The 14,754-nt window shown below is 38.8% G+C and overlaps 1 protein-coding gene across 1 annotated transcript; it reads right to left on the bottom strand.

Moving 5' to 3' along the window:
* Positions 1-319: 319 nt before the first annotated feature.
* On the bottom strand, positions 320-14,711 carry LOC111582606 (ras-related protein Rap-2a-like). The gene is made up of 2 exons (XM_023291369.3): positions 13,540-14,711; positions 320-1,530 (listed from the first exon to the last, which is right to left on the bottom strand). Exons 1-2 carry the CDS (start codon positions 13,851-13,853, stop codon positions 1,293-1,295), a joined length of 552 nt encoding a protein of 183 aa, XP_023147137.1. The 5' UTR covers positions 13,854-14,711; the 3' UTR covers positions 320-1,292.
* Positions 14,712-14,754: the final 43 nt, after the last annotated feature.

Raw genomic sequence — 14,754 nt, 5'->3', positions numbered from 1 at the left:
CACTAAGAATTTGACAAATGCCTGTTGGATTTTTCAGGTCCAGAATCAGCAGTTAAGTGTTGGCACTAATGGCAGTGGCAGGAGCAGGAGGACGCAGCCACGGGACCAAAATATCATGAATCATCTTGACACAGGCCAAGATAGCAACGAATTACTGCTAAAAAGCAAAGCTGAAATGGCGATTTTCACAGCGAGAGCAAAATTCATGACCTTTGGAGGTGAAAGCGAAAGAAGAGAGGCGACTTCAAAGTTGCGAATGACATCAGGAGAATAAATTTGCACAAAATGATTATTCAACAATAAATAGACGCGACACAGCTGTGCATAAAGATTTATTTTTTGTTGAAAATAAGTGTTCCTGACATTGAACCACTAACATATCTGATGTGACTTAAGGTAGATGAACTACACACTGACACTGATGTTCACTTCATACAATGTAACAAGGCATTTGTATCGTCTGTAAGGTGTAAAGACAAGTGTCCGTACATTTGAACGACTGACTGATTGATTGATCAGTTGATTTATCGACACTGTCTCTTTGGGTGAGATTGATTGTACTCAATGTCAGTGTGACAGCACAACTTCATGCACACATCATCCACAGTAACATTTGGGATCTTCGGCGTGAATTTCCCCAAAGGTGCGATTTTCCTTTTTAGACATTCGTTCATTTTATTCATTCATTCGTAGTTAGGCGGGCCTGCTGTAAAATGAACTTCCGGTATGACTCCTTTCACAGTGGTGTTACCTATCTGTTCTTGGTATATAGGCCTGTCAAAAAAAGTCCCAAAAGTGCCAAAATAAAAACACAAGCGGAAGAAAATGGGACTAATAAAACTGCTGAGCACGCTGCCATCCCTGCTTGGACCTATGGCTGCTTTCCCAAAAGCATTTAGCACTATGATCCTCTTCGTTGATGGCTTTTAGGATGGTTTTTGGCACCGTGCTGCCTTTGGGAAACCCCGGAAATTCAATCCTGAATAATCAGCAGGGACCGTGATGGACATGGGAGGTCGAGTGTTGTTGGGTTTTTTTTGTTCTTTCAAGGGAAAATCCACCCTGTGTCTGAGAAGAAGTGCTGATATTTAATTCCCCTTTAACCTGCTTTGTTGTCCTACATTTGCCCATTAACGCCTCTAGATCAGGCCTCAGCTACTAGATACAGAAAGCAGGTAGAAATGCTGATTGCAAGAGTGGATTTTTCCTTCAAACCCCTCCATCTTCAAACACGAATACATTTGCACTGTAATTTCTGCTCCCCTTCCGTCCATCAGCCGGCCGATCAGCTGCTACTGTATGCTACAGGCGGGGCAGCAGACCTCTCTCCGGTCCGGCAGAGGGCAGAAGTCCATCTGCCTCACGATCTCGGCGAAAAGCTCGTCCACCATGGTCTTGCTCTTGGCCGATGTCTCCATGAAGGGGCAGCCCCAGTCCTCGGCCAGCGCCTGGCCCTCGCTGGGGGAAACCTCCCTCTCCTCCTCTAGGTCCACCTTGTTGCCCACCAGCACCACCGGCACCTGCTGGTACCTGCAAATAAGAGAGAAACCACATAAAATTCACCGCCTTCCCCCTGCTGGGGTGTGTTCTGTTACTAGCTGAGACTACAGGAACTTCCTGGTACCTAAGGGAGAAAGAGGGAGGGAAGGAGTGAGTAAACTCGGCGACAGCGCATGTGTGCATTGTTGGCCTACATACTGTATTTGTTAGATGCTGAAACAATAAGGGGGTTTGAACAATGCACAATGGAGAGGCAGGATTCGGTTCCAGCTTCCCGGGAGGCTCCCATCACTCCCTAGGCGTGTAGATCCCATTAGCAAACTGTCATCACATTAAAAAAAAAGCCTCTTCAGAACCTGGCGATGCTCTATTTATTCCTGGGTGCATTATATCTGCATTTGCATGGCATGCAAAGCTGTACGTTTAATGGCTTCCAATTCTTGTTTAAAATCGTTTGCTCTCTACTTTGCATCGTTTCCATCATGCACTAAGCATGTCTTCAAGGATCCAAAGCTTTCTTCCACAGCGTGCGGCTGACGAACCCGGTCCTCTTCCCTCTGAGCCATCAATACAAGGAAACCAGGCTGCGGAGAGTAATGGAATAAGTTATTGAATAATTGAATAAAGCTAATGTGCTGCTCTCACATGGGGAGACATGAACATTGGCGTCGTACCTTGGATACAAGTGTTTTCGACTTCATATTGAGCTTTGGCTGTGTTTGTTGTTTGTTCCTACATTATAAACTCCACAGTGTAGCATTTGATATCAAGAGTAAGAAGATACTACGAAATATTAAGAAGATAAACCAACAAACTGTCTTCCTGAAGACACTCCTCAATTTGGTGTTTCACTGATGGTGGTGAGGAGTGCTCGTGCCAATAATCTATATTTTAAGTTAACTATAGTGGGTTCGAAGCGAAGATTTCACTTGTAGCAAAGAACCAGCAGATTTTTTTCCCACACAATCCTGGAGGTCCTCTCAGGTCTGGAGCTTTATAGTATTTTTTAGCTCATTGTCTGTTTTGGCTCACTCTCACTTGGCAGCTTTTTCCACTCAGTAGGTGGTGGAGGCCAAAACAGAGCTAAAAGAAGACTTGCATAATAAGTTAAGCTAACAAATTAGCCATGTCAACATAGAGGTTGGTACATAATCTGTACATGAAAGATGTGCACAACCACCATGACGTCAATCATTGTTGTGTGGACAAACTTTTGAAATCTCTAGTTTGGACTGAGGTTGTTCCATCTTGGGTTGTTGAACCAAAGGACTCTATGAACACTGTAAATATGCAATGGTCCACATATTGTCATTTTCATCATCTTTCCTGAGTGAATCCCTCGACACACTGGTTTCACTTTTCAGGCCCAGAGACTGCCTCTACTATTTACATACAGACTGAGAATATGTACTTGTTGTGTTTTTTTTCTGTCTGCAAGTGGGCAAAAAAAAGCAGCTACTGAAGTACAAAGCTACAACACACAATGACATCAGTGTCACAAACTATGAGTACACTTTAAAGCGAAGCACCTATAAATTACACTATAGTAAAGTCAGATCCACCTTTATTCAAATACAAGATCTTCCATTTCAGTTAGATGCCCTTCATGTTTTCTCTGATTAAATAACTGCAGAATGTCAGTTACACCGGGTATATATTCTCACAACAGGTAATGGCACCGACCACCTAATAGCCTCGAGCATCAGTCATTCCTAAGTGCTTTCCAAGCCCGGCTTATTGATCCGCTGGTGCTATTGAGAAATAGGCTCTTATCTACAAATTGGTGGCCTGCTGCCACACCGCTCAGCTGGGAGAAGAGCTGAGGCGTGGAAAAGAGCTGGCAAACGTCTCACTGAGCTAAAGAGGGCCAGAGAGCTGGAGGAAATAAGTGCAGGCAGCGGGGTGGAGGAACGAGCAGCGGACACTTATGGACTGTTTAATCATCCTTGAGCCGGGCAGCGCTGCCCTACAACTTTGGAGGGTGCTGTTGAGCAGCTGAGCTTGACCTCTGACCCCACCCATCCATCTCCACCCCGACACCAGAGGGATCCACAAGAGAGTAAAAGCTTCTCGAAAAAAATGCAAATGGATCTAAATAATGTCAGCAACAGGAGCGCAACTTAAAAGTCGCCTCAAATGCCAAAGACTTCCCTGCAGCTCGACATTTTCCCCTCACACGCATGCAAACGGCAGCTGACCTCAGCAGGACAAGCATCTCGCGTGGCCTCGTGTGTTCGGAAAGCCGGAGTCTAGAGGGTGTGAAGTGTGAACAAGGAGAGCACCACGAAGACAAATGCAATCTGACAGCCTTGCAGGAGAAACTCTATATATAACTACAAAGACACAGGGAGAGCCAGCTCCTCTCGGGTGGGGAGTTTGTATGGAGAGAGTGTTTGTTGCAGCATCAAACTGCTGCTCCCTCCACACCAGATGAGAACCAAAACTGCTTATCACAGCACGTGGAAAACTTCCCCCGCAGGGATCTGTAGGCTGATATCATGTATTATTAAATATGCTGTATGTCAATCAGTGTTTGGGGCTACATGTTAGAGAATATGTTGCCTGATATCTCCATCTACTGGATAACTGTACAGTAGTCCTGCTCTACTTCCACATGATGCATGTTAGCCCTCCTGTTGTCTTCATTTACAGGCACCAAAAAATATTGTTTCCTTGTCTGAAAAAAATCCAAAAATTCACAAAAAAATTCCCCAAATTTCCGAAAATTTGCAAAACCTTCAGGAAGAAAATTCCAATAATTTCTTAAAAGTTTCCCTTAAAAGTTTTATTTTTAAAAATAAATAAATAAATAAAAAATCCCTCAAATTTGGAAAGAAAATTCTTGTTAAATATTTTCAAAAAAATGAGTAAAAATCTTCCAAAAAATCCTAAAAATATCTAAAGTGATTCCATATATATCAGTAAAACTTCTAATATTTTCTTTAAGAACATTCAGAAAAAAATCAACCAAAATCCAGCAAATTTCGCTTTGGGGCAGTGGTGGTGCAACAGTTAAGTCTCTGGACTACTGATCAGAAGGTCAGAGGTTCAAGCCCCAATGTGGCCACTGTTGGGCCCTTGAGCAAGGCCCTTAACCCTTCCTGCTTCAGGGGGCGCTGTACCGTGGCTGACCCGTTGCTCTGACTCCCCCCAATTGGGAGAAATGCGAAATCAGAATTTCCCCTCATGGGATTAATAAGGGATAATAAAAAAAAAAAAACATTTAAAGGAATCTTTCTGTAAAAATACCATGTGGTGTTTGGTTATAGGTGGCCATGTTGATTTTAGGCCTAAAAACAGCAAAAATGTCTGAAAAATGATACAAAAAGTCCTGCAATTATGTATTGACCCACCTAATGATGTGTCATGAAGAAGGTAAATCTGGACCGTTAACTTTGCATTTCATATCATATCTACTTTTCTTTCAGTACAATCTTCACACACTGCTTTGTCATAATATTAAACTTGTTCACGTAGGCGTTGCGGTCAGTAAGAAACGAGCTGTTTGTGCGCTCTCCAGATTGTTTACATTCACACGAGGCTTCTTCTTCCACTGCAGGATTTTGGGTCATGATGGTCAGAAAGAAAAGCACCCGGATGCAGTAGGACATCCTTGTATTTTTGGCATCCTGCAGTCGATATACGACGTACTACGACGATCATTTCGCCTTGTTTCTTTCGTAAAACGAGCGTAAAACTTTATTCTCACTCCCAAGATTCTTGTCGCTGCTGTCACCAAGCGGCAGGGATGACTGAGCTAATGAGCGCTCATCTGTGAACCCCCTTTTTTAATGTCTTTGCAGCTGAAGCAAAGGAAATCTGGAGGAGCTGGGCTGCACCATTAAAGATGGAAATGCAGCTTGGGGTTTGGCCATAAAAAGAGACTCTAAAGACCTTCTCCATCTGCTGCACAGGCCTCCTCTGTCTGTTTATCTCAGGAATGTTTGCGGTTTGTTATTTTGTTTCCTCGCTCTTCTTCTTCTTCCTCACGGATGCCAAGAAGGCGCTACAGAAACATTAGCTGCGGAGGCTTTGTTCTCCACCCTTTGGGAGTTGACAGTGTAGGCGCTATGAGGTTCTGTGGTTCCTCTGTCCACTTACATGCAAACACAACGTTTGGCTGTGACACGGCGAAGCTGCTCCAACCGTTAATTAACAGCAGATGCAGGCAGCGAGGGGGAGGCGGCTGCAGGGTTGGAGGGCTTCGTGTCGGAGATGCCTGGCTGTTCTTTTGTAATTTGTATGTGCGTTTGCTGCCGCTGTGGGGCTCGTGAATAAGTGAAGTCACTGTAGCTATTTAGCGCAGCAGGTAGCCTTAATAAGCCCGTTGTTACCCGAGGCTGAATGGAAAATGTGGAGGCCATCTTTTCTTTTTTATAAACACTGATTCTCTGTGTGTGTGGGTGTGTGTTTGCGTCTTTTTTCCCCATCAACCAGTTGGAATAACACCCCGCAGAGGTTAAGTAGTTATGCAAGAGTCCACATGCATTATGGGGATGCAGCGTTTTCAATCTGTGGCTTCTTGGATTCAGAAAAACCGAAGCTAAGCACGTTGGGTTTTCTCTGTATCTGTGTATCGTTCTCCAGCAATACTGAATATTTTCTGCTGTATAATTTCCTAAGTTGTCAGCCACCTGCTGCTGTCGGTTCCGTAAATCCAGCATGGCTCCTCTCCCGCTAGATTTTGAAAACAAGAAGCTGCATATTCATACAGCTGCCAGTTTCAGCCAAGCGGTCCCAAAAGAATCCAACTGTGCTGGTAATCCCCCAGAATAGATGCTTTCCAACTCTTGTGCTGCACCAGGAACTAGTCAGCGATGTTTGTTGTTTTCTCCTGCTTTACATTTCTGTAGAGTAAAAACAGCTCCAGCACCAACAGAACACTAGTAACCACATTTTAAAAGCTGCAATCATCATTTTCCAGTAGCTTAGTTGGCTACATCAACCCTATCAGTGCTACAAAGCTTAGATTGGTCGGTTGTTTTTCCAACTAGAGAAACAAACATCACTAAGTCCAACATTAGATTGACTGAAACTGCAGTGCAAGAGTTGGAACTGATTAAAAAAGCACCTGGTTCTAACTTTCTGTCAGGATTTCTTTACTCTGCAAACATTCCAACGAGATCCAGAATGAAAATCTGTTGTTTTTCAGTCAGAAGTGATAATAATCTAAATTTGGGAAATTCCCGATTCACTTCAAAGCAAAGGTTTTTGCGCCCTAAGGGGGTCATGAGATAAATTTGGTTGCAAGATGACTAACAAGATTGGAAACGAGGGAAAAAAGACACAAATTATGCTCATTTTTCAGGCTTTTCTCTGATCTTTGCTGTTTTACGGTGCTACATGGGTGTTGGGTTGGACTGTTTGGAGATTTAACCCTCGTGTCGTCCTGCGGGTCAAATTGACCCGTTTCAAAGTTTGAAAATGTGGAAAAAATATATATTTTCACAGTGAAATTTCTTATGTCCACATTTTCAACATTTTTGGGAAATTTTTGAACATTTTTTGGCGGAAAAAAGAAATGTTAAAAAAAAAATTCTTTAAAAACATTCACATAGAAATCAACCAAAATCCAGTGAATTTCGCTGGATTTTGGTTGATTTTTATGCAAATGTTTTTAAAGAAATTATTAGACGTTTTACTGATATATATATATGTAATCACTTTTTGGGACATTTTTACTCATTTTTTGAAAATATTTACAAGAATTTCTTGCCAAATTTGGGGGATTTTTTAAATAAAACTTTTAAGGGAAACTTTCAAGAAATTATTAGAATTTTCTTCCTGAAAGTTTTATTATTTATGCTGTATTTTTGGATTTTTTTCAGCCAAGGAAACAATATTTTTTGGTGCCCATAAATGAAGACAACAGGGGGGTTAAAAGTTAGGAGTAGTTCTACTAATGTATGTCAGATTGGATTGTGCAGTTTTCAGACATTTGAGAGCTACAAGTCCGTTAGATAAACGGTGGTGAAAACACTTATGCGAGCTAAAGTGCAGCGAATCTGTCGGAGCACTTTACACACTTTACTGGTGGCACTGCTTGGATAATATTTTAAAGCAAGTCGGCTGCTTTAACAACCCCCTTCCTGATGGCAAACACTAAAAGCCTGAGGTCAAGAAGTTGCTCTGAGTGCCCCCTGGGAAATGTAGTTTTGGTCTCTCCCTCTGTTTCCACTCGGCGGTGCGTGATGCTCACCTCCTGCTATTAGACACAGCATCAGCGCAGCGTGAAAACGCAGCTCTGTCGCTTTGAATGTAATCCTCCAGGCCAACACGACAACAAACCCTCATATGCAAGCCAGGAGATGGTTAGATAGCGAGGACGGCTACACCCAGATGGGGTTTATTTGCACCGTAAGAAGAGAAAACAAGCCAGGAAAACAAGCGGAAATCAGACTGCAGGGCTGCCAGAATGTGTAACTGAAAAAACTGAAAACTAATTTTGCTTTAAGTTGGTTTAAATATAGCAAAGCAGTGTAATTTTACAGTTACATGTTGTAAAAAGACAAAATACTCTCAGTTTTGATGTAGACATTATTTATATTTTTTGTTACTTTTTTTAGTATTTTTTTTTTTTTACAGTCAACATGTAAGTCAATTTTTATCTGTGATATTATCTGTAATTTAACAAAACTGTAAAAAACAGGATAATAATAATAATAATAATAATAATAATAATAATAATAATAATAATAATAATAATAATAATAATAATAATAATAATAATAATAATAGTAATATTCCTCGCCGATTTCAATGCATTAAAAAAATTGGGTGAATTTTCGGTCAAATATTGTAACAGAATTATTATTTATAAAAACACAGATTTTTGATATCATATTTTTCAAATATTTTAACAGAATTAGGTTTTCGAGGTGGATGTTATTTACTGTTTTAGCCGAATTTTGTATGGTTAATATGTTATTTAATAATTTTTTCTGTGATTTTATTAAATATTATTTGTAGTTTAACCAAGCTGGGAAAAATTTGTAAAAAAACAAATTTTTTAACCATTTTTCAGTCCTTAATGTAAATATTTTTTACATATTTTTTTAAACAAAAAAAGGCAAAATATCTGCAAAAAGAATAGCAACATCCACTAATATCCACAATAATAATAATAATAATAATAATAATAATAATAATAATAATAGTAATAATTATTATATCATTATTTTATTCATAATAATAATAATAATAATAATAATAATAATAATAATAATAATAATAATAATAATAATAATAATAATAATAGTTGCTGATTTAAATACAGTAAAAAACTGTGTAACACAATTTACAGTGTTGCCCTGATTTTCTATGAGTGACATGTCAATTTTTTTCCTTGATTTTACAAGTTTTTATCTGTAATCTAACAAAACAGGAAAATGTTGCAAAAACAACAGTATAACTGTTGAGAACATAGTTAAGAACTGTTATTTAAACATTATTTTCTACAGTACGGTTAATCTGTGAGGACTCTACAGGATGTAAAAGATGCCTGTATAGAATTAAAAGCAGCTCCACATTTATCATCTTCTGCTCCTTCATGCATACGATCAACACGGTAACAGAGAAACGTGCAGCAGCAGCGTCTCAGCAGGAGTCCAGGGCTTCACAACATAAAGGATCTCACTATCGCTCCTGCTTCCCTGCATAATAAGCATTGTGCTTTATATGTCCTAATGGAGGCCTCCAAGCAACACAATCCCATTAGGCTGTGGTGAGTGGGCTCCTGCTAGATCTCTGCTTGCTGTTACTGCTGCTGGCTCAGCAACAAGTCAGGAGGAGGGAGATCTCCTGAAGGCAGCTAATGGAGACCAGGAGATGATGGCTTTCATGAAGACAGAGTGAGTCCAGCATCGTGAAATAAAGTCACCAAAGAAACCTTAAAATCACTGAATGTCACAGATTTGTCAGAGATGTTTTACTTCTAGGGCCGAATTATAAAGTTTCCCCCCCAAAAATGCAAAACTCTTGTGTTTAAATAAACTACAGACACTTAAACCTGGAACAAACTTCTTGTAAATAGACACAAACTGTATTTTATTATATATGACAGTCAGGACTCACCATTTACAACAGTGGTGTCAAACATGCGGCCCGCGGGCCAAAACTGGCCCTCCAGAGGGTCCAATCCGGACGACTTTGTAAAGTGTAAAAATTACAGAGAAGACATTAACTGCAGATTTTAAATTTGTAAAACTATAAATTTTAAATAATTTCTAGACCATGACAAGTAGTTTTGATCATAAAGTAAAATACTAGATTGCTCATTGTTCTTTTGCCGTTTTGTGTCTCATTTTTGTAATATTTTGTCTCGTTTTTGTTGGTTTTTTGTGTGACTTTTGTCGTTTGTCCCGCTTGTGTTTTATTGCGTATTTTTTGACGTTTTGTTCCTTTTTTTTGTCATTTTTTGTCTCATTTGTGTTCTTTTTTTGTCACTTTGTAATTTGTGTAATTTTTTTGTCTCCTTTTTTTTGTTTTGTGTCATTTGTCTCATTTTTGTCAATCTGTGTCTCATTTTTGTAATATTTTGTCTTGTTTTTGGTCTTTTTTGTCTGATTTTTGTCGTTTGTCTCATGATTTTGTCATTTTGTGTCTCCTTTTTGTCTTGCATGTGTTATTTGTCTTATCTTTGTCATTTCGTGTGTTGAACATAACAGTATTCCATACTTTTTAATATATTTTTTCTGGCACCCTTACTGACAAATTCTTCGGCTTTTTAATGTAATACTTTTTTTTACAGCGCACATTATTAAAAATCAGTTATTTCCTGATGATTGATCTGACAGATATTGTAAGTGATCCTACAGGTTTTGTCTTCTAGAGAATCTCCAGGTTTTTGATTTATTTCCAGATACAGTAAGAAACTCCAGAAGCAGAGCAGTGTGAAATAAAAGCCTGAAATATTTACGGGTGTCCTCTGGAGGATGGCTGCTGCTGCTGGAGGCGACGCTGCGTCTTTTTATCCCTCATTATATTATTCATTTGGAAGGAGTTCCCTCGTGCTCCGCTGAGCGTCGTCAGTCGTGACGTAGTTCGTGTGACGTCAGCAGAGCGTTGAGTTCAAACCACTGAATACAGGTCAGATTATAAACTACTGTAGTTAGCTGGATAAATATGGAAAGAGCTGCTCAGGTTCACATTCAGAATGCAGCAATGAGACACACAAGTCTTTAGAATTACAGCTGTGGGGAAGATTTTTCATAATGAGCTACATGTTTTCTCTTTTACTGTTCCAGGTTTCAGACAGAGACGACTGCATGAGTCAGAGCTCTGTTCTCTCTCTAGTTTTATCTTTCCTTCTGCGAGGCTTTTCAGGGTCACGTTACAGACATTTGCAGTCTTGATCTTATATTAGAACAAGTTTGTATAGAAAAACACAGTAAAAAACATAATTTACAGTATTTCTCTTTCAATTTTTCAGATTTTGTCTGTATTTTTTTTTTTAAAGAAATATCAATAAAATAGCAAAGAATACACATTTTTGCTATTTTGTAATGTAAAATAATATTAAAAAAAACTTTAAGATTTTCCAAAAAAAACTCCATAATATTTAAATTTTTTAAGAATGTTAAAATTCATTCATAAAATTACTGTAGTTTTTCCAAATATTTTTCATTATTATTATTCACTATTTTAAACATTGTGAGACAGTAAAATTGCACTATTTCTGAACAATTTACTGTTATTTTACTGGTTACACACAATAATGAGAAAAATCACAGAATAAAGTAAAAAAATATGACATAAGTAAATATGCATCAAAAATTTTTACTTTTTTATGGAGAACATAAAATTACACTGTTTTGCTGTATTTAAATCAGCAAAAACTATAATTACTTTACAAATACTAGCTGTAATTTTCACATTTTTATATGGACTTTTCTTCTATTTTGCAACCCTAAAATTAGACTATTTCTTACTGTTTTAAATTAGCAAAAAAGTCAAATTATTTTACAGATATTTGAAAAACCAACACACTTTTTCCATTGTCACTAATTTAATCTAATATTAGAAATGTATTTACAATGTTAAACTTACAGTATTAAACTGTGTTTAATAAAAAGGAAATATTTGCAAAATGACAATAATTTTACAAATTAATTTTAAAATTCTTAAAAATCAAATATATATATATATATATATGATAAAACTGTCTGATATTATACACTGATGATTTTCATATATAGTTGCTTTTTTACACATATTTGACATTAAAAAGTCATTTAATAAAATAAAAAATCTAATTATTCTACTTTTAAGGTACATTTCCATTTTTTAGCAGTATTTTGGTGTATCTACTACCAGAATTCTAGCTATTTGTTGTCTTTTATAACATTTTTTGAACTGTTTTCTCTTTTACTGAAGCTAAAACGTTAACTGGTGAGCTCTAGAAATGCTTTAAGGTGGATTTTCTCTGCCTACCTCAGCTGCTGCCCTCTTTATCCTAAACTAAACTCACCCTCTTCATATTTAATGGGCAGACATGAAGAGTGGAGTCTGTGTCCTCGTCTGACTCTGCAGCAGTGAACAAACATCTTTGCCAAACTGTGGCTCTAAATAAGCGAGCGGCAGCGGCATGACATTTAATTCATTACCATCCCAAATAAACACCATTAGGTGAAACTGAACTCAAACAGTCTGAGCGGTTCTTCAGACAGACATGTGACTCCATCATGTTGCTCTGGTTAGCATCTGGACAAACCATCAGACACCAGTTAAACCCTCACAACGCTGCGCTTTAGTAAACTAAGAACCGAAAAGTCAGTCAGCCGGCGTCGTTAAATGAATTAAAGCAGCCAGAAATACCACTACATCAGAATCAAGAGGAAAGATCACAGCTTTTCCTCCTCCAGCCGAGAGATGAGCTCAGTGGGTTTGTTGAGTAACGGACTGCAGCCATCAAAGAGAGAGAGTTCAGTGGGTTGATGTATGACAGGTGAGCCACAGCTGGATGAGGATGAGGAACACATGAAGACAAAGCTAAGGAGGAAGAAGAGGAGGAAGAGGAGGAGGAGGAGGAGTTTCACTGATTGTTTAGTGGCCCTTGAACGGCTCCATGGGGAACTCCAGAACGTTTCATTTTACTGATTTTAATCAGGAAATGACAACACCACACTGTAGAACTGTTTTTAATTGTAATGTTTGGAACTATTTACTGTTATTTTACTGGTTAAATTACACATATTACACGTGACTATAAAATTACACTGTTTTGCTGTATTTAAATTAGCAAAAAACGTAATTATTTTACAAATATTTGCTGTAATTTTCTGATTTTTAACAATTTACATGTGTTTTTTTCTGGTTTAATCACTGAAAATGTATCAATTAACATTTTGAGGATTTAAAAAAAAGAAAAGAAAGTCAAAACTACTAACCCTGTATTTTTACATTTTTACATAAAGTCACACCATTTTAGTGTATTTAATATTGCTAAAAATATCATTATTTCACAAATATTTGCTGTTATTTTCACATTTTTACATGTAATTTGTTTTACATTGTGTGACTACAAAATAACACTATTTCTTACTTTTATTAAATTAGCAAAAAGGATCAAATTATTTTAAAGATATTTGAAAAAAAAAAAAAAACCTGTACCAGGTTGTTAAATTACAAATAACATTAGAGTATCAATTTACATGCCAACTGTAAAAAATCTGTTATTATAAATGAAAATATTTTTTTATAATGTGTGACCAGAATAATAAACAATTTAAATGCATATATTAATATATTTTACAAATATTTGCTGTTAATTTCACATTTTTATATGTAATTTTCTTACATTGTGCAACTGTAAAATTACACTATTACTGACTGTACTTTATTGTTTTGTACTATTGTTTTCACAGCTTTTTAACGGTTCTTTAACAGATTTTTTTTCTCTCTTGCTGCAGGATTTTGCTCCTCTGCATTCTAACTCCTCTAACTTCCAGATGTGACTCTCTGAGGGCCTAAACCTGAACCAGCCTCCTGTCTGCTTCTACCGCATTAACGGGGCCAGACAGGAACCGGACTGTGTCTCACCTCTTGACCCGGATGATCTGGTCCCTCATGGGCTTGATGTCCTGAAAACTTTGCTGGTTGACCAGGCTGTAGACCAGGATGAAGCCCTGGCCGTTCCGGATGTAGAGGTCCCTCATGGAGGCGAACTGCTCGGTGCCGGCGGTGTCCAGGATCTCCAGCACCGACGGCGACGAGTCCACCTCGATCTCCTTCCTGTAGAAATCTTCGATGGTCGGGTCGTACTTCTCTATGAATGTCCCGGTGACGAACTGCACGGTGAGGGCGGACTTCCCCACCCCGCCGCTGCCGAGCACCACCACCTTATACTCCCGCATCCTGCGCGCTCAGATCCGGCATGCAGCGGAGGAACAAGCGCATCCCCTCCGCACAGGAGCCCGGACTCTCACTGCAGCCTCCACACGGACCAGACGCTCTTTTCTGCGCGCTCTAGGCGAGACGATGCTGGAGCATGGAGCCTCTACTGGAAGATTCCCACGCTATCTTGAAGGGACACCATTCCAGAGGCATCCATAATGCAATAAGGCGTCGGTGTGGTCAAAATAAGATTGGCTATAATTAGAAACAGCCAGACGGCACATCTTTTTCTGTGCAGCAGACGGCTAACGCTACATTTCTGTGCACAGTGGGGTTCAGCAGAGTTAAAGGCAAAGCGCCTATTTATCCCGGAGAAGACAACAGTGCTGGGAATCCACGCCTCTGAGTCAGTGCATCCACTGGATGTTACTATTTCCTGGAACATATGGAGGGCGATTAGTGCCACCAGCAGGGATGGGCACCGTGGAGCGTAAAGCATGACTCCAGCTTTCATTTCTACATTTATATGGGTCATTCCAGCATTGGAGGACATTTGGGCTTCAAAATTTTTGAAAGGTTTTTTTGCCAATAACCGATATGCCGACAGTGTTTCCTCTCGGATTTTTTTCAGCAGTGGCGGATCGCACTTGACTGCAGATTTTACTTCTACAACCTATTTATTAAATGGCCTGTTGAAATTAGCTTTTTAAAGGCAGAACGTAAAAATTAAAATAAACAAATAAATAAATATTTGAACAAGCTTATCTGAAAATGCAGTCAGCAGTTACATCATGGAGTGTAGATATTAGCTTAATGCTATCAATAGTTTACTCACATTAGCAACACTGAGTTGGCACCAGGCCCAATTAGCTTAACCCTCCTGTTGTCCTCATTTATGGGCACCAAAAAATATTGTTTCCT

The sequence above is a fragment of the Amphiprion ocellaris genome, chromosome 24 (assembly GCF_022539595.1).
Source record: "Amphiprion ocellaris isolate individual 3 ecotype Okinawa chromosome 24, ASM2253959v1, whole genome shotgun sequence".
Classification (NCBI taxonomy): Eukaryota; Metazoa; Chordata; class Actinopteri; family Pomacentridae; genus Amphiprion; species Amphiprion ocellaris.
Note: the sequence above shows the minus strand (reverse complement) of the source record. Positions and strands in the feature narration are given on the sequence as shown.